This window comes from Cygnus olor, chromosome 12, assembly GCF_009769625.2.
Source record: "Cygnus olor isolate bCygOlo1 chromosome 12, bCygOlo1.pri.v2, whole genome shotgun sequence".
Lineage (NCBI taxonomy): Eukaryota > Metazoa > Chordata > Aves > Anseriformes > Anatidae > Cygnus > Cygnus olor.
Window position 1 is genome coordinate 9,923,135 of NC_049180.1, and position 25,199 is coordinate 9,948,333.

A 25,199-nucleotide genomic window follows, 5' to 3' on the forward strand; every position below is an offset into this window, starting at 1 on the left:
CAGCGGCGCTCGGGAGTGGGCCGCGCTGAGGGGAAGCCGCCGGCCCCGCCGCCGCGGCCGCCCTCTCCCCGCCTGACTCGGTGCAAATCATTGTTTGGCTCCGGCATTAACTACATTCCAGCGGGACGCAGCGCCCAGTCTCCTTCCTCGCATTCCTGCCCCACACAAAGGAGTCCCTGCCTCGCCGCGCCCCGCGCCCCGCCGGCCGCCCCGCGAAGCCCCTCACGGACCGGCCGCCGCCTTCGCCCCCGCCCGGGGGTGCGGGCCGGAGCCGCGGCCCCGCCGCGGGGCGGCCGGCCGGGGGCGGCGGGGGCAGGGAGCCGCCGAGCGCAAATTCCTCCGCGCAGCGCGCCATTGACTGGACCCAGCAACTTATTTAAGGCTGGAAAGTGACACAGGGGCTCCTCGCCTCCGCTCGCCGCCAGCCGCTGGGCAGCCCGGCCGCACCGAGCCGTGCAGAGCCGGGATGCCGCCGAGGTGATCGCCGCCCAGCCTGCTCGCAGCCTGGGCCGCCCGCCGGCGAAGGAGCCGCGTCCCGCCGGCTGTGCCCTGTCGAGGGGCTTTCTTTTGGGGGCGGGTTTCTATTTTTTTGTTATCTTATTTATTTTTTAATCTTTTCCTGCTCTGGACTGCGCCTTCGCGGAGAGTTTCGCCGGGCTCCGGCCGAGCATGGAGAAGTACGAGGAGGACATGGCACTGAAGGCCACCAAGCTCCTGGAAGACCTGTCCCTCTACGAGCCTTGCCCGGAGGCACCGTACGGCCGGGGCGGCCGTCGGGACCCGCCGCTCCCCCCGGACCTGGAGGAGACCAAGCGGGTGCTGGCCGCCCACATGCCGGCGGAGCAGCGGGGCCGCAAGATGAACGGCACCGCCGCGCCGCCGCCGCCCGCCGAAGCCTTCCCCTTCCCCGCCGCCCCCTGCGGCAAAGCCTACCCGCCCGCCGCCCCGCTCCGCGCCGCCAACGGCCGCGCCGAGCCGCCGCCGCCGGCCGCCGGGCCGCCGTGTTGCGAGGAGGGGCTGTGCACCCGCTCCGAGGTGGCGCTGCCCTGCTACAGCGGCTTCCCCGACAAGGGCAAGCGCTACTCGGCCGAGGGCTACCGCTACGCCGCCGGCAGCGCCTACGACGGCGGCTACGTGGCCAAGGGCGGCGGGAGGGCGGCCGGGGTCCCCGACGGCAAGTACGGAGCCGCCAGCCCCCGGGCCAGCCTGGCTCCCGCCGCAGCCGCCGCCTCGCCGGGCCCCGGCGCCGAGCACGGCAAGTTCTCCAGCCCCCGCTCCAGCCTGGGCGGCGCGGGGTGCTCGCTGCCCTACGAGAAGTTCTCGAGCCCCCGCTCCAGCTTGGTGGTGCCCGGGCAGGACAAGTACGGCAGCCCCCGCGGCAGCCTGGTGCAGTACGACGGCGCGGCGCTGAGCCCCCGCTCCAGCTACGCCAGCACGGCCAGCGACACCAGCAAGCACTCCAGCCCCCGCGCCAGCCTCACCAGCTACGACGGCGGCGGTGGCGGCGGCAGCAAGCCCAGCAGCAACCGCACCAGCGGTATCAGTATGGGCTACGACCAGCGCCACGCCAGCCCCCGCTCCAGCACCGCCAGCCAGTACTCGTGCCCCACCAGCCCCCGCTCCAGCTACTCGGACTCCAGGTACGGCCCGCCGGGCGGCGCCGAGCTGGACGGGGCCGCTGCCGCCGGCCTGGCCGTGGCCAGCCCCCGCTCCAGCCTCTGCGGGCCCCCCGAGGGCCGCGGCGTGCAGGGCGCTGCCGTGGTCAGCCCCCGCTCCAGCATCTCCAGCCAGAGCTCGCGGAGCTCCCGCGGCTCCATGAGCGCCTACCCCGAGCTGCAGCTGCCCTCGCCCCGCTCCTCGCTGCTGGGGCCCGGCCTGCAGGAGGACTGCGTGGTGCCCGAGCTGCCCGATGGCTACCACAAGATCCATGCCCAGTCCCCGCCGCGCCACGACCAGCAGCACCCGGCTGGCGGTGGCGGCCCCGACGCCGCGTCCCCCTATGCCTACAGCCCCACCAAAGGCTCGGCCTCGGCTCCCAAATTCAAGCTCCCCTACCAGGTGACGCCGAGCCGGGAGAGCGGCCCCAGCCAGGCAGAGAGGAGGCTGGAGGCGCTGACGCTGGAGCTGGAGAAGGAGCTGGAGATGCACATGAAGAAGGAGTACTTCGGTGAGTGACCCGCTCGGGGAGGCAGGGTGTGGGGCCTGGAGGGGGTGAGCGGCTAGAAGGTGATGGTGTGCAGGGCCTGCCTGGAGCTGGGTGATTTTAGCTCTGGGGAAGGTGAGGGTGTGATGCCCAGAACTGCTCTGGGCCAGTTACCCACTGAAGCCTCCGGTCATTGCAAGAGAAAGCTGGCTCACTACAGATACTGTCTTTCTAACTGGTGTTAGAAGCGTTTGCACTTTGCCTCGTACCTGGTGTTTTATCTTCTATTTCTTGCACAGTTTGATAGGCTTTGTGACTCCTTCCCTTCCAGGTGCAGATAGGAGACTTGTCTGAAGTGTTACAGAAGCTGTTGGGGTTCACGCTGATTTGCTCATTTGCCTTCATCGATAAAGTTCAGCCTCCTGAGGCTGTGGTATTTCTGATCATACTTTCAGGCCATCTACAATGTTTAAGTTGTTGAAGACAATGAGCCTGGCTGGCGAAGCAGTTCTTGTGCCTCATTCAGTTACGTTGTCCTAGTTCAGAGTGCTTGTGGCATCCCAGCATTGTTTCCACCCCGTGAGGCCTTGCAGGTCCGTGCAGTGCACGGGTCTGGTAGGGGTTGGTGTCATCCCTGGCACGTGAGGGGAGGTCGGGGGAGAGCAGACTTGTCTGTCCTTGGTGAGGTGGTGTCAGCTTTTCGGTAGTCATCTGGGTATCTTCAGTGCTTCTTTATAGAACAAAAGCAACTTCTTGAAACATGTGAACATGCTTTGTAGTTGTGTCAAAGTTCCTGTGTCTTTTATTTTGTACTGGGTGAAAAAGGCCAAAAATGCCTTTGAAAGATAATCCTGGAGCGTACAAATACTGCCCCGTTCCTCTGGGGACGGGATGAGCCAGGCGATGGCTGGGTAGGGCAGCTGGACCTGGGCAGCCCTTGGGAGCAGCTTGAACTGGGGCTGTGGGCTCTGTGGGGGGGAACTCCTGTCAGAGAAGGGAGAACAAGGCCTGGGGAGATGAGGAGCTCGGGGTCATGAGGAGCTCAGTCAGCACCCAGCAGTGGCCCTGTGTGTGGGAGCTGCCGAGTCTATGGCCTCTGAGGGGACGGGTACCTCAGCCTTTGTGTGCTGACTGGGCACCAGTAGTGCAATCCCCGACTGGCACAAGTGTTGTTCAAGATGGAGATGCATGTTACCTCAGTCTGTGATTTAAACACTGAAGTTTCAGGCTGCTTTTGGTGTAGCATGGATGTGCTCTGTGCGGGAGGGAAGAGTTATATGGCTTTGTGTGCTTGTAGTGAGACAGACCTGGACAGATCGCTTGAGGTAGCTGAGCGAGTGGTGCCCTGTCCTACTAGGAAAGCCTTTCTGTGAACTGTGGCGGTATTGTTTTTACAAGCTCTTGTGCCTGGACAAAGGAGGCTGAATACAGTGCCAGCTTACTGCGGCAGCCTTGCTGTGCTTCCATCCATCCTGTGTAGGGCTGAAGAAGAAAGCTGATGGTGGGCCACTGCACCTGGTGTGGGGCTTCAGGTGCTGGCAGGCCCATCACCGGCTGGGGTCAATAATGGGTCACTCATGAGTACGTGCAGAAGCCACATAGGGGTGGAGGGGGATTAATTAATGTGCTAACACCAAGAAATGTTACCTTCAAAATATCAGTGGTGTGCAGTGAGAGACAGAACTAAAAGGCATTTTGAGTAAGAAACATACCTTACAGCTGTCCTGACCCTCTGAGAGGCTTTTCCAGTGGCTAGGGAAGCTGGGTGTGATCAGGGGCTCCAGGAGCAGCCTCAGGAATCTGTGGTGTGGGTGGGTTTTTCTTATTTATAAGGACTTACCTATTGTGTCACTACTTGCATGTATATTCTCTAGCAACATGTTGCAGCATGCCCTAAGCCTCGGCAGATGTGTCCTGTGTCGGATCGGCAGTAAGCTTGTGCCTTTATGTCTGGGAACATGCATACCAGCTGCCCCATAGGTATTTGTTGTAGCGGCAGAAAGAGTCGCTGCCACAACTTGCACCCTAGAAGTAGATGAAATCCAGAAAACTGGGGTGCTGTAAGAGAAGAGGGCTGACTTATCTAAGTCGTCAAGGTTTTAGTAAATCCTGGTGGGCTTGATCCTGCATTTCTGGTTCAGATCACCCATGGAAGTGAATGCTGAGCTTTGGCTGAGTGAGCATGTAGGGGTTTGGTCTGGTACAACTGCAGGCAGATGGGACAGAGACAAGGAGAAGTCTGCTTATTGACAGGTACAGGAGCAGGTTATTTAGGTTGACTTTTCTGAGAAGTTTTTAATGTTAGTAAAAAGAAGTGAGCAGAAATGCATTCATTTCTAGCATCACACATACTCGTGTCTGACACACTCTGAAAGCAATTGCAGTGCCCTGTGATGCCCATGGAGAACAGAAATGTTAAGCCCATAGTCAACAGAGCAGATGGTTTAATACTCCTTAATTAGATGAGCTCAATTGCCTGGTGAATAAATGTTCATGTGGTGACACTGATGTAATTCTACTGTGTTCTCTGCATCCCCCTGCCCCCAGGAAAGAATACAGCGGTTCTTACTTTGTCCATTCAAAGTGAGGGCTATTCCACGCGGTGCTGTCTGCAGACCACTGTGTTCTGTCTTGCATCCAAATACAACTTCCAAAATTTGGACAGTGAGTTATTTTGAATCTGAGGTCAAGTGACTAACCAGTCCTGTTTGGAGGAAGAATAACTGTACCCTGCATTCGTTCTGTTTGTGGGTCAGTCTGGGTGTTCCCCTAACCATGCTTGTGCTGGCAGTCCTGGCTGCTCTCCCAAACATCACTGCTCTGTTTCAGAAGGAGCCCGTAGTCTGGGGCAGATAAATACAAGATGAAGCTGCTGTTGCTGCTATTGCTCTTGCCCTTTCCTCTTCTGGAATGAGATGGGCAAGGTGGCACTTCTGGATCAGGTGTCGGCCCCAAGTCAGAACACAGAAGCCTTAGTAGAAGGACGCAGAGAGAAGGGTCAAGAACCAGTGTCCTTTAGTAACACTGCCCAGACACAGCACCCCTGTTGGGCTGGCTTTGCCCTTGGGGACCTGCTGAAGTGTCCTGTGATCAGGGCATGGACAACATCTGAGCATTGGAGAGGCTCTGAGGGAACTGGACGGTGTGTCCTGGCAGATCTCGGGGCTTGCAGCTGGCTCTGAGCAGTGCTGTGCTGGGAGCTTTGCTGCCTCACCTTCTCCATCCTACTCTTTCTTCCAGCATGCTTCAGTGCATTTGTAGAGAGAAGGAAAACATTACACAATTGGTTTAGTCTGACCAAAAGCAGCAATGCTGCAAAAAGTGCCTTGCGCCTGCCCTGCTCCCAGTTGCACAGCTGAGAAGTAGCACCCTGCCACTTCCAACTGCTCCCACCAGCATGTTGCAGCCACGTGCTCACTGAGCTCGGAGAAAAGAAAGCCTGCAAAAAAGGAAGGAGATAGGAAGGGTTGTTTTGGGCTGGATCCGTGAGTTGCTCTGGATTCACCATGTGAAGGGGTGAATGAGATGGCTGGGGCTGACCCAAGGGTGCAGACAAAGGGCACAGGGAGGCTGAGGCTGTTCCTTTGGCAGCAGCCTGCCCTTGGTAGAAGGTGAGCTTTTGTGCTCGTGTTGCAGGGGAAGCAGGTACAGCTACCTCTTCCCAAACTGCTTCATCCTAAACTCTCGGAGACTCCTGTCCGTCCCCTCTCAAGGTACTGACGGTTCAGTAAGCGTGCTCAGTTTACTGGCAGACACTGAGAACAGAAGCAATAAAAAAGTAATTTCACTCAATTCCATAACTGTTCTCAGATGGGCTTTGTATGCAATGAGGTAAACTGCCAAAGCTGTGTTTTGGGGATGTTTAAAATTGAATGTGCATTCTGAGGTGTCAACAGGACGTTCGTGGGTGTTAGAACGTCAGCAGCTCAGGCGCTGGCTTAAATTCTATTTACTTTGCAGAAACATTCAGGCTGATGGCTAGGTGTTGAAAAAGAAAGTTTAAGGCAAAAACTGAATCTTGGCATACCCATCCAAGTCAGAGCAATCCTTTTGGGACTGACTGTAAACCTGTGACTTGTCATCTGCTGGGCAGGGAAACGTCACCCTGTCACGCTGATTGGGATGTTGTTTTCAGACAAGATTTCTGTCCTGTGGCTATGCTGGTGTTGTCAGAAATGGAAGGAGAGCCAACAGAGGGGCACAGGCAGCAGACGTGTGTTCCTGGCAGCCCCTGCTGTGCTGCAGCCATCACCTAATGAGGGCTGTCTGCTTATCTTGGTCAGGGTGGTGGGATCCCATGCAAGAATTGATTTAGTAATTGTCTCACCATCTTGGACTAAAAACAAGATGAAAAAGTACAGTGAAACTACGTAGGTGTGGGGAGAGTGAGTTGTCTTCTCTCTGTGCAGTCTAGAGGGAAGAGCGGTGTTTGCACTTCTGCGCAGTGCCCTTTGTGAAAGTGCCTTTCCCAATCTCTGCTACGCATCAGGTGCTTCCCACCCCCTCGCTGCCACCTCACCCCTTGTATTTCCTATCTGATAGGCAGAATGCAGCAAGTTCATGCCCTGCTGGAGGGGAGGGATGTTTCACTGGGGGAGGTGAAAGAAGAGCTGCAGTGAGAGATGCTGAGGTACCTATAAATTAGTAGCATCCTGGAGACTCAAAGCTGCCAGGAGTCCCCTTCCTGTCACTAGTCCTGTACCAAGACATCAGGCAGTACAGTTTTATGTACTAAATGTCTGTATCATGGGTAGCAATAACCATGTGTGGCAGGTTGAGTGTCTATAACTTGCACAGAAGCATGCATAATGAGCTGGGACGATGCTTCTTTACCTTCAGTAGCAGAAAACTTGACTCGGAACGGGGTTTTGTTTGACTGTTTTTTGCTTGTTTTTGTTGGTTGTGCTTTTAATCTTTGGTTTAGTCGGTGTTAGCGATGCACTGGGTGCAGGGGATGATGGTGACTTGCAAGAATTGCCGTGTCTTCCGTTAGGGCTGCCACAGGTAAGCTCTCTGTTAGAGAGGTTTGGATGTACAATGCAGACTTGGTGCAGGTGTATACGCTGCCATGGTGTAGTAGGTCCTGGTTTAATGGTCACCCTTCCCTGTCACTGTATGCTTTAGGAAATGTGCATGTTGGTGTACCTCTCTGGACATCGCAGCTGGTTGGTTTTGAGCCACAGGGCGATACACACAGTTTTCTGGATCTGAAGTAAAGGAGATTGTTTAGATTTGAAATGTATGCAAAGAAGAAACTTCTCACATGTTGCAAAGAGTCGATAGCCTTGCAGAAAGGAGATAGGATATAGAAAGGTAAGAGCTGAGTGGAACCCATGTTGCAGTTTGCTTTGGTTTGGAGCCTGCTGCCTTGCTGGTGACTGTAGAGTCTTGGGGCTGCTGTGCAAAGCAGCGAGCAAGTTGTTAGATCTGCCTGGTTTCAGGGCTCTGTCACAAGCTCTGATGTTCCTATTGCATTCCTCAGTTAAGAGGCACTCAAATTCCCAGAAGTAACAACAGGCTTTTAACGCCCTTGTCATCCCGTGTTGTGTTCTGCCCCCCAAAATGGTCAGGTGTGCCTTCTTAGAGGGGTTTAGGAAACATCCTAAGCAGGATTCCAAGTCAAAATAATCCTGTCTGGTATAGGCAGTTGTTTACTTAGCCTCTGTACCTGACCCTCTACAAAGAATTGTGTGTGGGCGTCCTGGTTTGGTGTCAAATCATGCACTGGAGATTTGTACACCATGGTGGGTGAATTAGGAGTGGCCACAGAATCCATTAAATTGTATTTTGGAGAAAAGGAAAATGACCCTAATTTGGAGTAATGGGTAGCTGTCAAAGTAGCTGTAGTAAGGTGAAGCTGATGCTTTTAAATGTAAAAGTGATACAACCAGAGAGAAATCTTCCACTGAAGAGGTAATTCTGAAGTGGGTGTTGAGGATGTCTGTTGTGTTTGCGTGCGCCTGTTGCTGGCTTGGTGGCAGCAGCAGAGATACCAGTCTGTTATCTTTGGCATCCTTTGGGCATTGTTAATATCCATGGTTAATGAACTAGGACATAAATGTCTCTGTTGTAGCCATGTTGGATGTTTAGAAGGCCTTCAAAGCAAGTGAATTTTCCAAATACTCAAACGATTAAAACCAAAAAGTCTGGTAAAGTCATTTTCAGATGTTTAAAAGGGTGGTTCAGCAATGGAAAGAAAATAAATCAGCAGCACTGATCTAGAAAGTTTTGTTTTACTAAAAACCAAAAAATATTTGCAAAAACGGAAGGGGACTTTGCCTCCTGCCTATCACAGCTGCCACGGGGCAGTGCTTTGTGGTGTCCTGGCAGAGTTGTGGTCTGGGGTTTTCCTTGGCAGGGCGCGGAGCCGTGCAGCACTGGGGGCATCTCCTTTGTTTTGGACCAAGCTCAGGCACTCGCAGAGGGTGCGATCCGCGGTGTCCTTTGGTGCTGTCAGGGGAGCGCTGGCCGCCAGCCAGGCACTGGGGCGGTTGGTCTTACGGGGTGAAGGTGCTGGCATCCTGTGGGACCCTGTTCCACACGTCCCCCGTGCTGCTGGTTGGAGAGGGGGTGCAGCCGCTCCTGCAGTGCCTCAAAGTACACGTTTTGTCTTGCAGCGTGCCAAGGTGGAGCACTTTTGCTGTCAGCATTAGCTGTGTCCAAAATCGCTTCTTAATTTGTGCCTGGAGAACCTGGGCATCGCTCAGAGCACAATGTGGTGCTTGATTTATGCCCACCCCGGACAAAGTGCCTCTTCTCTGGCAGGGGTGGGAATGTATGATGTAAAGCAAAACTGAAGCAGCAAAAAAGAAGGAAATACAGGAATGCGCATGGTGTCAGCAAGCTTTATTATGAGCTTAAAAAGGCTCATATCGGAGGGCTGTGTTCAACAGCCTGCAAGGTTTGAGTCTTGACAGGACAGTGGTACGTGGGTCTGGGATGTGGCACAGCTCAGAGATTCTTCCAGGGTGTGATGGCTCCCAAGGCTGGCAGTAGGATTCCTGTTGGCTTATTTGGGAGCAGGACCAGCCTTTAGTTCTTAAAATTAGCAGCAGTGCTGCTAATCATTCAATAAACATCTGGTTTGGGTTGGATTTTTATGTGATTTTTCACTTTGCCTGTGTGGATTCCGTCTCTGGATGTGGATTTTGTCCCACTTGCTACATCAGAGTGGATATTTCTGGTCTGGTGTGTGTTATCTCTTTCTATTAACCTCACCGTGTTTGTTTTAACTTCCTATCAGTGTGGCCTTGTTGCTGCGCAGTGAGACAGAGGAGCACAGCAGAACGGCCAAGCGTGTCGTGTATCTCTTCCAGCTGGAGAGTTTCGCATCATCTGAAACTTCATTCCTCGCTTCTTGGAGCGGTTTTACTAAATCTCTAATGTCATGTTTATGTATTCCAGCAAACTTTTAAGAAAAGGCCTATGACTCATTAAGGGGAAAAAAAAAAAGCACAACAGCACAGCAGAGCCCAAACACTCATTTAATGCTCAGCTGAGAACTACTGTGCATATAAAACATGTAGGGACTTTCAGTGCGAGGTTCAAATGGGGCAAGGATTTGTTGCTAGTGACACCTATTTCCAAATTTGAGATCGTGGAAGAGTTCCCCTCAGCAGGTTTTACACAAAAGCTTTAGATGGTTGCGTTTAAAGCTTTGTATAGGTCGGGTTGCAGTGGTGCACGTGCTCTGACAAGTGCAGGTTAGCTGTTGTCTTGCTCGGTGTGGTTGTGAGCCCTGACCCTCTCTACCCTGAGAAGGGGACAAACAGTGGCAGCTATTGCATGGCTTGGAAGAAGGGGTCTGGTTGCACAGGAGCCTGAGCCTCTTCTACAACAACCACATCAGCTCCAAGTCCTGGGGGAGGTGGGGGGCGAGGCACTGTGTGACCGTTCTGCTTGGTTATTGAGGTGCATGGCTTAGGGCATTCCTGTGCACATGATGTGCACACTGTACCCAGCAGTGACAGAGCTCCTCAGGCTCCTATGAGGAGAAAGTTCCTGCTTCGCGCGCAGCAAAAGCAGAGGTAATTCCCCAGTCCCAAACCTGGAGAGGTCACCCAGAGCTCTAACTTCATAAGAAAAGTAAATTTGGAGTGAACGTGGCTTCCAGCACTGACTTGAGAAATTGGTACTGAAGATAAGCAAACTCCAGGGATGGGAAGTCAAATGACTTTGAAGAGGAATATGACCTGGTTGGGATAACAACGCAAATACCCATGGATGCGTTTGGGGGAGATGATTATTTCTAATGCCTTTAACTGCAGACAGCAACACTCAGAAGCATCTGTTTGTTGTGAGGGTTAGTACGCATATTTGCAGATACTGGGAGAAGTGCAGGGAAGGTAGTGTTCAACTGTAAAGAATATTAATACCATGTATTGTTACGAAATAGCTAGGGAATGGATGCAGTGAGCAATGACAAGGCATTTAACAGGTTACTGAAGGTCAGGCCTGGATTTACACCATTGCTTTTCTAAGAATTTGGCCAAACAAGATGAGTTTCGGTTCAGAACATATTTATAGTTTTAGTGAAAAGTAGACAGCTATTGTGGAAGAACTGTTGGAGATTCTCAGATGGTTTCCTGGCCATCCAAACATTTGTTTAATTGGTGAACAGTTTCACTTACAACACCGCAGAACTTCTGGAAAGTGAAAACAAGATGTTTTCTCCCTTTTAATGTGGCCACTCGAAAAAATTTAAAAAATTCAAAGTTAAAATAAAGAGAAAAGAGAAGCCATTCCTAAATTCAGTTTGACAGTTGTGCAGATTTAGATGCTTTTGCATTGCTCTGGCTCGCTTGGATCATATTTCTTGTGGTCCACGGAGACCCTGTGGCCTCTCCCAGGCATGGGAAATACCATTGCATTCTGGCGGTCATTGCATAAACCTTTCTCCTGTGCGGCAGCCTTGTCCCAAAGCACATGCTTTGCACAGAGCTGGGTTCCCACGAGTAAAGCTCCAGGACTAGCAGATCACTGGTTCTGCTGCAATGTCCCCTCAAATGTTACCTCTGTGCCGGTGGTCCCAGTCTGTAGGGCTTCAAAGAGCCCTCGGGTAAGGCCAGTTCTGAATGCAGGTCCCTGGTGGGGTCAGCATGGCCTGGTGTTGTACTTGAAACACAGGGCCAGGCGACTGTTTGTGGATGTCCCAAATTAAACTCTAATTTGAGGTTAATTTTTGAGTGCAGAATCTGTGCGTGGCCTTTGCAAAACTTAGTACATGTACAGGGTGTGATTGGTGGGAAACCTTTATTAAAAAGGGGTTTTGTTGGGGAGAAGTGATTTTTTTTTTTAATTTTTTAACTGTAATCTAGTGCTGACCTGATTGAATTGAGGCAGCGGACAGGTCTCTGCTCCTGTGGCCTGATCCCATTTCCCTGGCATCGTGCATGTGCCTGTTACCTTCAGTATTGTTAGAGCAGGATCTTTGTTTTCTGATGTCTTTGTTCCTGGTGTGAAATTCCTGCTCAAATTCGTTTGTTTGGACCAGATGTTGAATGATTGGAAAATAATCACGGGGGGAATGGTTCTGAGCAGGGGGATAGCGAATAGACTTTGTCACTCACCTGTGGTTTCCTCAGCTCAAAGGAGGTGTGCTAAGCCAGCCATGTGCTACTGCCCTGCCCGTTCTGTCATGGACATGAAATGCAGCAGCGTCAGATCCACAGTCCCCATGGACTGCCTCACCTGTCACTCTTCCCACCTCTCCGGGGTTAAATTAATTCAAAGAGAATGTTATTTGTTATGTTTAAAAAATAATGAAAAAGGCAGCAAAAAGTATTGGAGCCCAGCATCAGCTGAGACTTACAAAACTGCTGTTTATACTGGGAAGCAGAACGAGCTGTAAGTGGTAAAATCCTGGGTCTCAGCGTTTCTCTCCGCGCTGTGGCAGTTGCTATGTTATCAACCTTCAGCATCCCAATATTCAGGGATAGCTGGGGGGAAACACCTAAGTTCTCAGAGGCAAAGGAGAAGTTTTAATGAATGGCTAATGCTGCTGCAGCTCTTCTTTTGCCAAGCAGTTATGTGAAAATTCTCTGTAATTGGTGGATTGCCCATTTTTAATCAAAGCCATGTTTCCCAGATCTAAACACTCAATAGAAAACAGAGCTGTGCAACAATCAAGTGTGTTGGAGTCCAGATTTTGAGCTGGTTTGAGAAATAAGCATGTAATTTTCTCAAGTGTAGGTCAGTAGCTGGTATTCTTAGAAAGTGTGTTGGCTGGGTTTACCTGTCCCTGGCCAGAGCAGGGCCGAGCCTCTGTGGTGCAGCTCTGTAAGTCGGCAGTGGTTCACATCGTGATGCATTTGCTCCAGTGAAAAAACACTGGGTCAGTGCAGACCTTAGTGACTTAACTTTGAAAAAAACGTGAGACAAGCGATTTTTTCCTAGTGCTGTTGCATAACAAGGGCAAACCCCCACGGACAGGGTAAGATGGTGCTGCTGAGCTGCACGTGGGGGCTAGGATGTGGAGGGTGGGTCCTGCTAGCTGGTAAGAGTGGGGGCTCTGAGCATCCTCTTGCTTTGCTGTCCCTGTTTGCCCTCTGTCAGCTGCTGCGGTGATTTTGTATGGCCTTTTGTTGCACGGTTTCTCAGAGGTGCTTATTTAGAGTATTGTTAAGCAAATACTTGGAGCTGGGTAACTTTGTCCTAATGGCAAGGACAACATCATATTGCTAGCAGAATGTCACACCTAGTGTTTTTGGGTGTTTTTATTATGCCCAGCCATCCTCTTTTTTTTTTTTTAATCCTTTTACCAGCATCTTTTTTTTTGGCAGTCAATCTACGAAACATTTGGAGGTTTTGCAGTCATACTTGAGGGGAGTTGTAGTTTGGCTGTGGACAGGTTAGTGTTAGATAGCAATTTCTTGTAAGCAGTGCTAAATGTGAAGTCTGAAATAACACCGGAACACTATGAAAAGGTGAAAAATTAAACATTTAATGGAAAAACAGATTTCTCATTTCACTGGAGAGGTTGCACAGAGCAGCCATGGGCATGGCTGATGGTGTATGGACATGGGAGACACACTGGTCTCTGGTTTGCAAATGGTCATGTAGAGCCACCTGATGCTGCTTGAGCTGCAAATGAACTGATAGGGCTCTGGGTACTAGTGCCCTTTTTTCCTTTGGTTGCATTTTTTGCAGCAAAATAGTGGTCCTGCTCACTGATGCTTAGTTTTTCCTGATGTTTTTGGAGGCTGTCAGGTGTGGATTCAAATACTGTTTCACAAACAATTTGAGAGAAGCTTCTTGCTTTGTGTGTCCTGGAAGGAGACTCTCCAAGTGTTATTTTTGTACTTGAGCTTAGGGGAAGAGCATTCCTGTACTAGGCCTGCAAGGGTGGCACAAGGCTTCCTGGCACCAGCACAAGCAATGTCTTCAACACGGGTCACTGCTCTGTTGAGAGGAGAAAAATCAAATCCATGGCAAGTTTGGTGCTCGTTGGGGTTTGGAGTTGCGTGTGACTGCTGCACAGGGCAGCTACAAAGCAAGGTTTGCCCCTTGCTGCGGTTTCTGGCAGGGTGGTGACATAAGTCACTGACCAAGTCCTACATAGCCCTGCAGCTTCAGAGAGCCACTGTGCTGGGGGCTGGAAGGACTCAGGAGTGCCAGAGGGTGCTGTGGTGGTAGTGTTTTGAAACAAAAAGCAACAACCAAAACATACATAAAACACCCACTACCTCCCTGACCTCTTAGGTATCGGAGAAAAGAGAAGAGGTGGTTTGGGTTTGGCTGGAACAGCCTTACACGGGGTATAAGAGCGAACAGACATTACTTTTTTGGGAAAACATTTCCTCAGCCTGTGCTCCACACCTGGGAGGGATTCAGGCTGGTGAAGAACCAGTCCAGAAAGAGGTGATCCCCAGAGGCTAATTTGCATTTGCTCACAAAGAAAATACTTTGAAGATACTCCAAGTGCAGACTTGCAAGGCGGCTTCCTGGGGTGCCAAGCGCGTGAGGCTCTGCCTTTCCCTGCTGCTGCTCTCGCCTCACAGGGGCTCTGCCCGCCTGCCTGCTGGGGCTGACGCCGGTGGGGAAGGAGCACCTTGGGCCCATCCGGCTGCTGTGGTGGCCTCACCCTGGCTGGCCACCCTGCCTCGCTTGGGTTCGATTTATTTCCATAGCTTGTGAAAGAGAAGGGGGGAAAAAAAACTAGCTCGTGAGCTTAGGCCAAGTCTTAGAGTCCTTCATGAGCAGAGCTTCCTTTGAAATTGCTGGGTGTTTGGCTTGGTAAAGGACTGGCAGAATCGGGAAGCCTAGAGGTACATTATTGTGGGGTCAGAGAAAGGGTGCATCACGAGGTCTGGGGGGAAGCAGGGTTTCTTTCAATTTTTGGACAAAGTACGCCGTGAATAATGAGTGTTTTGGCTTAGGGGCTTTTCATTTCCAACTAGGTCAGTCCGCACAGTGTGCCCGTGCAGGGAATTTTGAGCCCTGCTCTGCAGGTGGGGAGATGAGCTGAGAAGCTGCTGAAGGCCATTGCTGTGGGTCAGGGCAGAGCAGGGAAGTCACGGGCCCAGCTGCCCTGCTCCCCTGCAGTGCTGTGTGTCACCTGGGGGGCTTCCAGTCTGTGCAGCTGGGTGAGAACATGCGCCAGCTGATCCTGATGGTCATGGTGCTTCCCTACTCTCTTCTGATCCTTTCTGTGGAAGCCGACCCTACCTTAACTTCTGTCCCTTCTGAACCTGCAAAAAGGCTTGTACGGGCCAAAGGCTGTGGCTTCTGCAAGGAGGTAGCTGCTCTGGTCCTTCAAGGTTGCTGTGAATTTTGCCGTGGTATTGGGAAACCAGAGGAAAAAGCGTGCAGAATTGGGGCTGGGGGAAAGCTTTTCAGAGGGGGAGTCACTCTGGGAGTACCCACTGTGACTGAGCAGCTCACAGGCGTGTGCATTTGGGGAACTTTTAAATTGGTGTTCTTAGCCAATGGTTATTACAAACTGTCACAAGCGTGACTGTTTCATACCCAACAGTCCCATGTTTGGTTTCTATCCTGCAGCTCAGCACCAGGGCACTGAATTCTGTGCCTGCAGGGGTGGCAGGGGGAGGGAGATGAGGTTTTTCTGTGATGGCTGGAATGTAGATCTGAACAGGGAACAGTCCACATGCTTAATTCTAAACAGGAATAATGTTTCAAGTTTTTTTTCTTCTTGAAGGGCTCCTGGATCAGGTCACTTAGAAATAATAGCAAATAGTGCTCTGGGCAATATTGTACTGGGAAAGAAGTTGCTAGAGAAATCGTTGGTTGGGAGACACCCAGTATTTCAGGTCTTTCTGTTAGTAGATGCTTGGGTATTAATTATGTTTCAGCAAGTAAAGCATTGAGTTTTAAAACTAGCGGTGTAGAGGAACATAGTTTTTTTAACTTTTGGGGGGGAGTAAGGTGTAAGTTGCTCAGCTAACTCCTATTTCACACTGTATATCTTTGTAATGTGTCAGTTGGTGTAAGGAAATGTAGGGATCGAAGCTATCAGATGAAAATCAATTCGGAACAACAGCCAGTTGTACTGATTGCTTAGTTTTTCTTGGTTTGAGGAAACATCTCTCTTCTTGGCTATTGTGGACAATAACTAGAGGAGATATTGTGTATGATACTAGACTGAAACAGAATCTGTTTAATGGAGGTTGAACAATGATTTCTTCTATACATTGGACAAAAACTCATCTCCCAAAATAATAAAATCCTTCTCTCAAAAGCACCAGTAGGAGAAGCAGGGAACATGTAGGCACCAGCTTAGTAATGACTGTACTTTGCTCTTAACCTTACAAAGACAGCCCAGTAGAGAGACTTCATTGATTTAGAAAAAGCTACCCTTATTTCCATGGATATAATCACAGAAGAGGCTGGATTCATCTGGAAACAAAGGCTCTAGTAATCAATGAGAAAACAAAACCAAATACACTAATTCTTTTAGCTAGTTTTCAATAGAAGTTTTGTGGATTTTTTTTTAAGGGGACATTTACAAATTTATTTCTTAGTGGATACAGTGAAAGGAAAGGTTCCAAAAGGACTTACCTGAAGTTAAGGGAATGGTTGTGTTAGTTTGTGCTGCAGTGTTTAGCAAGTGACAACGAGCATCACAACTGAGAGATTCGCATGCTGGTCCTGAATGACTGGCTTGGTCTCAGTCAGTCTCAGCAGCAGTGGTTATAGTGCCCGCTTCTTAGGTGGACCCTTCTGAAACTTAAGACTGCCAGCAATTACTATGTTGATCATAATCAGCTGTGAATTATCTTTCATTCTTTTTGTCACGATCCGAATGTGAACTGCTGCTCTAATAGCAGGGAAGTGCTCGGCACTGGTGGGGTTTCCACCTGCTCTGTAACGATGAACAGACAGCTCAGCTGAAGTGGTTACCACTCTCTATTGCTCCTCTGTGTTTTGCTGAGTGTGTTAATTAAAACCAGATAGGAAACTTTTTCACAGGTTCCAATTTTTAGTGATTTCACCTGCTGTTGAAAATTTTATCAAGACATAACACTGAAGGGATGATGTAAAGAGGAATGAATGTTCCTTTTAGCTGCTATGAATAGAGCCTTCTCATATCAGTTAAGCGGTGACTTTTATTATTATTTTAATTATGAGAGCATTACACATTTGTTACTTTTTAGCTGATCCTCTAAGACATAATTAACTAACATTTCACCACTTTGTGTAACCTTTCAAAACAGAGGGGAGGTTTGGCTGATAAATTATGTAAGTTCACATTTATTTGCAGACTTCTTACTGAAACTAACAAAGTGGAAAATTGCCTTTCTAGCCCTTCAGTCTTTTCTGTCTGCTCATTCTTTCCCTGGTTTTGCATTTTTTGCTTCCTTTAAATAGTTTTAATGAATAATTATCTGAGAGGTGTTTACTCCACTCTGTTTTGGTAGTGTTTCTGTAAGTGTTGCTACAAATGAAGCCACAACTCCTTTCCTATCTGGTGGCCATGGGTGGAGCTGATGTACTGCTCACTAAACGGGAGCTGTCTGGGCACTGGGGTTCTGTGCTGTGTGTCAGGACTGGGAGAGAAGGCTCACACCTTGCTCGCTACTTTGACTTGATTCTGCCTGACATCCTGCTTCATGAGAAACGGAGTCCTCATTCTAAAATTTGGCTTAAGAGGATGTAGGGTAAGTATGGAGGGAGCACCTGGTGCTAGTTTTGGAGCAGACCTGCTGTGATGTGCGGTTGGGTCCCCAGCACTGAGGGCTGGCTGGCAGCTGCCCACATCTGCATTGTGAAGACAGTGCTCACTAGGCACCAGCTTACCAGGGCTCTGCACAGGGATCCTTTCTAAAGGTAATTCCTCTCATCCCTCAAGCAAATAGACTTCGACATCAGCCATCTCTGTGCCAAGCTGCTGTTGCAGGACACATGTTCTTTAACAGAAGCAGCTTAGCACTTCGGTAAGTAGTTGCAGGTTTCTCTGTAGACATGGTGGGCCGGGCTCTAGCTGCAGGTGCAGTGGGCAGGTGGTGAAAAGAGCAGGTTATGCCGAAACCACATTGTAGTTAGTTTCTTTTGCAACGTCCTTTCTAAGACAACACGGTCAGCGGTTTGTACTTCTTTTCCTCTGTGCCCAGTTTTTGCAGAGGAGCCCAGGCATTTCTGCCACCAGTCTGTCCATGCGAACATAAAAGTTGGGTGGTGGCAAAACCAAGCGAGGTTCTAGGCCTGCAGTCTTGTAATTCTGGATGATGGTTTGTCACTAGTTGGGAGATGGTACAGAACAGATGGGGAACACAGACCAAAGTGTGCAATAAACCAAAATTTAGTTGAATGCTATAACCATGTCTATTTCCCTGCTCTTTTCATCTGGGAAAACCGTCTCTGTTCTTCTTCCCCATTTTCTGACCTTTTATATCCACTTTGCTCCTATTCTGCATCAAGATGAGTGAGACAGTGAGGGACAAAGCAGGCGAAGAGCGATGTTACTGAGTGTGATATTTGTGCATTCCTGGATCATTTAGCAGCACTAAACTGGACATAGATTGTGTGTTCACATTTCTGTTGAAATAGCCAGACAGACCACGTACCCTAGAGTTCATGCCAGCTGCTGGAGAGCAGACTGTTACCTGATCCAGAACAGGCAATACCTGATCCAGCAAAAAGTCAAAGCAGTCCAGACAGTTGATACCTGACCTAGCAGAAATCATGCCAATACAAAGTTAACCATCAGTACTTTACATTGTGTAGCTTCTTTTTTATATGGTACTGAGCTGTAAAGCTGGTTTTATTCCATCACTGGAGAATGGCCTCATCTATTGCACCAACACTGCCCATTTCAGGGGAAAGGCTGCTATTGAGTGAAGTGAGATTTTCTCACTCCTAAGGGTCTAAACAGTGCTGTCTGGCTTTGGAGAGCAAGTCACAGAAGATGGAAATTGAGCTCAGGTCTAGCATGGTTATGCAAGCTCAGAATTGTCCTCTGGTAAGAATCATTGCAACCAGGAGACGGACACAAAAAGTTAAACAATGCTACTTGTATGCCTTTGGTCTGTGCTGAAGAGCAGCCAAACGTGTGGGACTGGCCAGGTTTGTAGAAGACTCACTCATCTTGCAGTGCATGTTGGCGGTATGTTCATTTTTCTGATATTTTTTTCTTTTCCAGTTGGATCCATAGGAAGGAAATGAGCCTGTATATATAGCATTTAGTGTTACTGTTTCCCAGGGGATAGGGAGGTGAAGAAAGCAAAACTAGAATATCCTGTTTACATGTTGCCAGTGCTGTATTTGACCAGCTGTCTTCAGGGTTTTTGTCTTGCTAGATCAGGGCAGGCTTTTTTCTTATGGTCTGAGAGTCTTCCTGTCCTGCTGGAAGAGGAGCTCCACTGTTTGCACTAGCGTTGAGCTCCTCCCTGGGCCTTACTGCCTGGTGAAGGACTAAGCTTTTCACCGTAGCCAGGGCAGGGAAAATGGGGCTTGCCAGAATAGTTATTTTAGAATTAAAACGTTTCATGAGTTGGAGGTGTGAGAAGCCTACAGCAAATGACTTTCTGAAATTGCTATCCTTGGATGCCCTTACAGGAAGGTATGTTCCACCCTCCCCACCATGTTTCGAAAGCATCCTTGAGTCACTTCACTTGCAATGACTTAAACCTCCAACCAGTTTGTATTTAAGGTCACTGAGGCTTTTAGGTGATTTCCAGCTTACCTTGAGTGAATAGTTCTGTGTTTTTAAACACTGTTGTATAATATTTACCTATGTGCATGCTTTTTATTTAAGAAAACCTGTTTATAGTTCTGGAAATGATAACCTCCATGTTGGAAGGGGACATCAATGACTGTGGCACCTTAGCGGGGTAGGTGGTACAAGTACGGGGCTGATGTCAGTGCATAATGCTGGGGTAGCGCTCATGGAAGGAGCTGTTGAATTTATAACCCAATGTGGTTATATAATGTCATGCCTTTTCCAGAATGTCATGCTCATTCTGGAAATAGACCATTATCTAAGAAAATAGAAAAGTGCACCTGGAAACTTTTTGACTAGTCTCCCTATTTAATCATGAACCCATTTTAAATATGTCAAGGAAGGCAGCTGTAATATATGACCTTTTTCTGCCATATATTAGTGATGACTCATACAGGCGATGTCAGGAGAATGCAATGAAATGTCTCTCCAGCTTGACCTGTGTGCAGCTGATGTTTCTAGGTCTGACATGCTGGGTAATTCAGCGGATTTGGGCTGCACTGTTGGTGCTTTCAGTGTCACTGTTACTTGGCTGTATGGATTCTTTGGAGCTCAAGTATTTAATTGATTATCTCTCCAGTGTTATCTCAGAAGGCTTAACTGTCTTTTCTTTGAAGACTGCATAGGTGTCAGTGGCTCCCCTTTCCTGTATAAAGGAGCCAAGACTGGGAAGCTAAATGACTTGCTGAACACCCCCAGCACTCTCATGAATCACCTTCCCAACAAGAAATGTGCTCAGGAGCACCAGGGAGCTTTGGGTGTTGCTTTGGAGCTTTTGGATTAGATCTTTCTGGGCTGAAACCAAGGTCTTCAGGAGCATAAGTCATTTCTGCTCTATGGGTGACTTCTATGCCTCTCTGTCAGGTTTACCTGGCAGCCCCTGGATGCGGTGGTGTGTCCTTCCCTGCCAGCAGTCATACAAGCTCAGGTTTTTGCTGGCCTCAGCCTGTTTTCATCTGATCGCTGCTACCACTGTGCTGGAAATTGCCACTCCTCAAGCGGTCTGAATTGTGTGTTCATGCTTCACTATGTGTCAGGTGAAAAAAGCCAAGGTAAGCATTTTAAGCTGAAAGGTCTTGTTGACCTGGGCCCTTTGGGGTGAAATTGGATGGCTGGGAGCAGACCCAACCAGCTCTGCTGGTGGATCTGAAGGGACGGTAATGCCTTGTGTTGGCGAACAGCTGGAGGTAGGTGTGGCATGGCACCCACATAAACCCTGTAAATGTAGCTATGATAGGATGCGTGTCCAGTGAGGTGTTCAGCAGTGGAGGGTGAATAGGATGTGGAAGGGGTTTTATAGACATACTTTCCCTGAAAGAGTTGGTCATTCCCAGTGGTGCTCTGCTTTGCTCACAGCTGTACATCTCCTTGCTTTGATAATCCCAGTAATAACAAGGTGCTTTTAGAAGCAGTTTTTTTTTTTTCTCCCAGTAATGCAGTTGAAATTATTTGCAAGTCCCCTTGTGCTTCTAGCTGTGGTTGTCAACTTGGGCATGAAGCTTGAGCAGTCAGCTGAGTTCTGAATCAGACAACGCAACCCAAAGCAGCACAGATCGTAATGTAGCCCACAAGAACTATTTGGTCTTCCAGTTCGTTGCCTCAGTAGCAAAAGATCCTTTTATAAATGCCAAGTGAGAAGTATAAATTATCCTGGAACTGCCATGCACTAAATCAAGAAGCAGAGAAATGAATGAATATTTGTAAACCAAGTGTCAGTGTAAGTAAAACACTGTGGAGAACAATAGCCCTGTGATATGCCTTGTGCCGTCGCGAGGCTCCGTGGCAGAGTTAGATATCTGCACAAAAGAAAGTTATGCAGAGGCACGCCGGCTGTGGCCAAGGCAGGATGAACTCTGTGCAGATAGTGTCAGTAATTTCATGGTTCAGAGCAGTAATTTCACATACTGTATGAAGCAATAAGCTTTTGCTGTACTAGCTTCAGGCTTTCACTGCGTGATTGGGTGGATCTACTTTAACAGTAACAAAAGCCTTCCAGTTTCCAGCAGCTGCTAATCAGAGCTGATACTGGCTCCCATGACATTACCCGCTCTGCGATGCTGACCTGGAGCTGCCAGGGTTTAATTCACCAGCACAGAGATTTGCTGAGTTTATAGCTGCTAAAATACAGAGTCGGGGAGGGTGGTGCCAGAGTCATTTCTACAGCCTTCTGTCTTTTCAAACTCGCACCCAACACCTCACCCTATGTCTGAAACCTTGGAAAGTTTCCAGCCAAACAGAACAGCCGATGTATTTAAGCAGGCTGGAATAGGCAGATGCCAAGCCCTGCTGACCTGCTGGCAGCACAGATTCCTTCAGGCAGGTAAAGCTTGGCTCCAGTGTCCTGATCAGCAGTGCTGTGCCTGGAACTGGTCCCAGCAACTCCTTTCCTGACTTTGACCTCTCCCACCAGCTTTGTTCCGTGCAAGCCACAGCCTTGTTAAGTAACAGGCAGAGTGAAGGTATTTTTTCCAGGAGCTGAAACTTGAACATAGTTTGCTTCTACAAAACTTTTCAGTGAATGTGAGCTTCGTCGCATTTTAACTGGACAGAAATTCATGTCTAATTTCCATTTTCTGAGTAAGTTCTCTGTACCAAACCTGTAAATTGAGTAAGGCCTCCTGCAGTATGAGGGCACAGAAGTGATAGAGATCTTGTCAAGTTGGTATGTAGGTATCTTGAGCCTGAGTAGTTTACTGATGACATTTTTATGATCTTTCTGTGAGGAGGAAAACTAGGTTGGGGACGATGTCAATAAAGTTTAATAATGACAGCAAGGAGCTTTCTGCTCTTGTTTCGCTTAAGCTGGGACTTGTATTAGGTGGTGTTGGTGGCCCATTTCCCCCCCCAGTTTAACCTGCTCCAGCCCCGTGTGTGGGTATGTGCAAACCAAGGCTGTGCTGCTGGCTGGGGCCAGGTCCCTCCCGGCCACGAAATGTTGGGGCTCCAGCTGTGGACAGGCTGTGCCTGGGGAGGGAGTTCAAAAAGTTTACCTGAGCATTTCCCATTTGTCTCAGTCTGTCACTTTCAACTTTAAATCAAGTTGTGATCTCTTCTGATCTTCCCTGGGGGGAAAGCTTCCCCGGGTAAGGTAGCTTACCCAGATGGTGCCTCCCTCATACCTATCCCAAAAAGGCTAAGCCCAACTCTTCGTGCAATTATGTTGCTGCTGAGTGTGTCCAGAGTATATTTTTTAACTTGCATGTGTCAGATTTCATGTTGGGTAATCAAACCTTGAAAAATTTGCTGGGCTAGGTGACAAGTTCAAGCCCTTCGGTGAGAGCTCCCGGTGGTGGCAAGGGCCGGGGTACAGAGGGTTCCCAGCTCCTCCCTGCCTGCTGCGAAGAGCCTCTGCCCATGTCCTGTGTAGGTGCCTTATTTTTTCTATCAGACTCTGACTGGGGGATGACGTGTGTATTGGAACATCCCTCCTCCTGTGTTTGTTGGAAGGAAGGGAGCATTTTTCTCTGCTGAAGTCACCTCACGGCATCCGGAGCTGCTGCAGCCCAGGATGTCTGCACAGTAGCCACCGTCAGCTCAGGCAGGTAGCGCTGCAGCACAGCATGGCTGGCCAGCTCAAGGCACCTTTGATGCTTCCATATTTACCCAGCTTCTTAGCAGAATATTTATTAAAGGTAGTAACAACATCCTGTGTAAAACCTGCCCAGGTGTGAGAGGCTGGAGGAATGCCTCCAGTGGTCTGTGGCTCACGGACGGCTAGCACAGCCCCTCCGCAGTCCCGCTTTCACAGTTGGCTGCAGTTCAGTTTCTTTGTTTTTCCTGATTGATGGCTGTAGGTTTTCATTCCCCACATCTTGAGTAAGCCAAAATTATAGAAAATTTGTTGTGGATGTTTGTAGAGATAGTCTTTCCCTGTGAGAATAGAAAAAATGGGACTTTGCAGCAGCCCGAGGGTAAATTTCACCCACCTTCTTCCCAGCCCTGCAGCATGAACGGAACTGCAGAGGCAGGGAGGGATTCATCTGTGCCATGTGTTAGTTGTTAATTTTAGCTTTACCATAACTCTTGACGACAGGGCATGGTTGTTTCCTACTGTAGGCAGCATGTAGCACTTATCCTGGAGATACGGTATGGCTGTAAGGCAGTAAAGCTGCAGCTCATCCCTGAGCTGTGGCGTGCTGTCAGGGAATGTGATAGCCAGATTCTCCCTCTGGCTCATGCAACTGCTGCTTGCTGAAGTCGAGAGGGGCCATATGGTACCATTTTTCTTGTAGTTGTGCTAAACCATTGACTCAGGTTAAGTGAGGATGGAATTAGGCTCAGGTTGAGTTCCACATGTGCACGAGGACAAAGCCTAGCCAAAAGGTTATTATACATCTCCTGTTATATGTAGGACATCTCACCTCTTGGCTACTGCCTTTTCCCTAAAACTAGGTGAAATCTGTATGAGGTACCAGTCCGCAACCTGTACTGAATGGTCAAAAGGACACTGCAAAGGCTTGTCAGGAGGAAGATCATCCCAGAACTTGATGTCTAGGTCTCAAAGTGAGCTTCTTAGAACGTGTAGGCTACTGCAAGGAACTCTTACACCTATGTTACAGCAGGCTTACTGCATAGCTCTAATGTTTTCTCTAGGTTGCTGCTGGTCCCTTTGCCCATTATACTGGGTCATGTTATGGTCTCTCGGGTCTTGGAGCAAAATCATTGACTGCAACAGAAAATACATGTCTAGGTTACAATTTTTGTCTTATTTTCTTGTGGTGCTTTTATCAGGATTTGCTAATGTGTGTGCTAGCCAGAGAGCATTGCTGTTCTGGTGGCTCTGTTGCTGTACGGTACAGTCAAGGTCAATGGAGTGGGCTGGTTACAGGCGTGGGGAGTGCAGGCAACATGCTGCAGCTAACTCTAGTAGGGACTCTCAGGGAGCTCCTTCCTTCTAGCATTGCTTTTTTTATTGATGAACTTTTGCTGAGGTCCACAGTGTTTGTATGTTTAGTATTTTTTTCTCTCCAATTTTAGTTAAATACTGTGTAAGGATAGAAACGTCAGCTAAAGAAGGCTGCAATGTTTTGTTCCAGCTGAGCAAACCTTTATGCAGAATTCATGTATATGAAAGATCTTGTAACATCTTTTCCCAGCTGAAGAGAGAGACCAGCTCTGTAGGAGAGTAGACCTGGGTGAAAATGCAGCAGTTGGTGTGCTAAGGATCTGGAGGAACTGTTGGCTGCTTAGAGTCAAGGCAGTGTGAGGGGTAAGGAGTTGCACGAAGGCTGAAACACTTGATGTGAAGTCATGTAAAGTGAGGTGTCAGAAATAAGACGTGCTTGCTCTGTAACAGAACATTCTTCACAGGCAGTTTAACAAGCTTTGGAAATAAACCTGGAAAAAAAAAGTGATTTAGCTGTTATGTCAAGGCTTTCACAAGCTTGCAATGTGCGGTCTGGGCTGTGACTGGTGGAAAACCAGACCTGAACAGCCGTGTAATCAGTGCTTTTCCTAGGCAGTTATGAGCTCACTGTATGCTCACACCACAGCTGCGTATATATTTTCCAAAATACACTTTTGGAATTATACATGTGCCTTCTTAGTATGCTAATGGTCTCTGTGGTCATTTATTCCTGGAGCTAATGACTGGTCTTTTAGAGAAAATGAGTTAACAAACTGACAGCTGCTCTTAACAAACCACTTGCTGCAAAGGCCAATGTAAGTTTAACATTCACAATAAATCCTTTTGCTTCTGACGGTTCAGTGGAGCAATGGCAAAGAAATTAGGCAATAACTTAATTTATCAAAGAGGCTTGTGGCTGCAGTAGATTAGTGCATGAGAACTCATAGAGATGTAAGAATTACAGATTGGATTTCTGCTATCCTCGGAGTAAAATCAGACGTAAATAGGAAAAGGTAGGTTTCTGTGTAACCTCC

General features: G+C 49.0%; 1 protein-coding gene across 3 annotated transcripts in view; it reads left to right on the top strand.

The window, feature by feature from the left end:
* The first annotated feature begins 300 nt into the window (after positions 1–300).
* Positions 301–25,199, top strand: part of LOC121076532 (WT1 interacting protein) — a 78,960-nt gene continuing 54,061 nt past the window's right edge. Inside the window, exon 1 of one of the 3 annotated variants that reach the window (XM_040570922.1) lies at positions 301–2,167. In XM_040570922.1, coding sequence (XP_040426856.1) covers positions 670–2,167 — 1,498 coding nt within the window. In that variant the 5' untranslated portion in view covers positions 301–669. The remainder of the gene's footprint in view (positions 2,168–25,199) is intronic. The other 2 variants (XR_005823565.1, XM_040570921.1) reach the window with 2 other exon arrangements.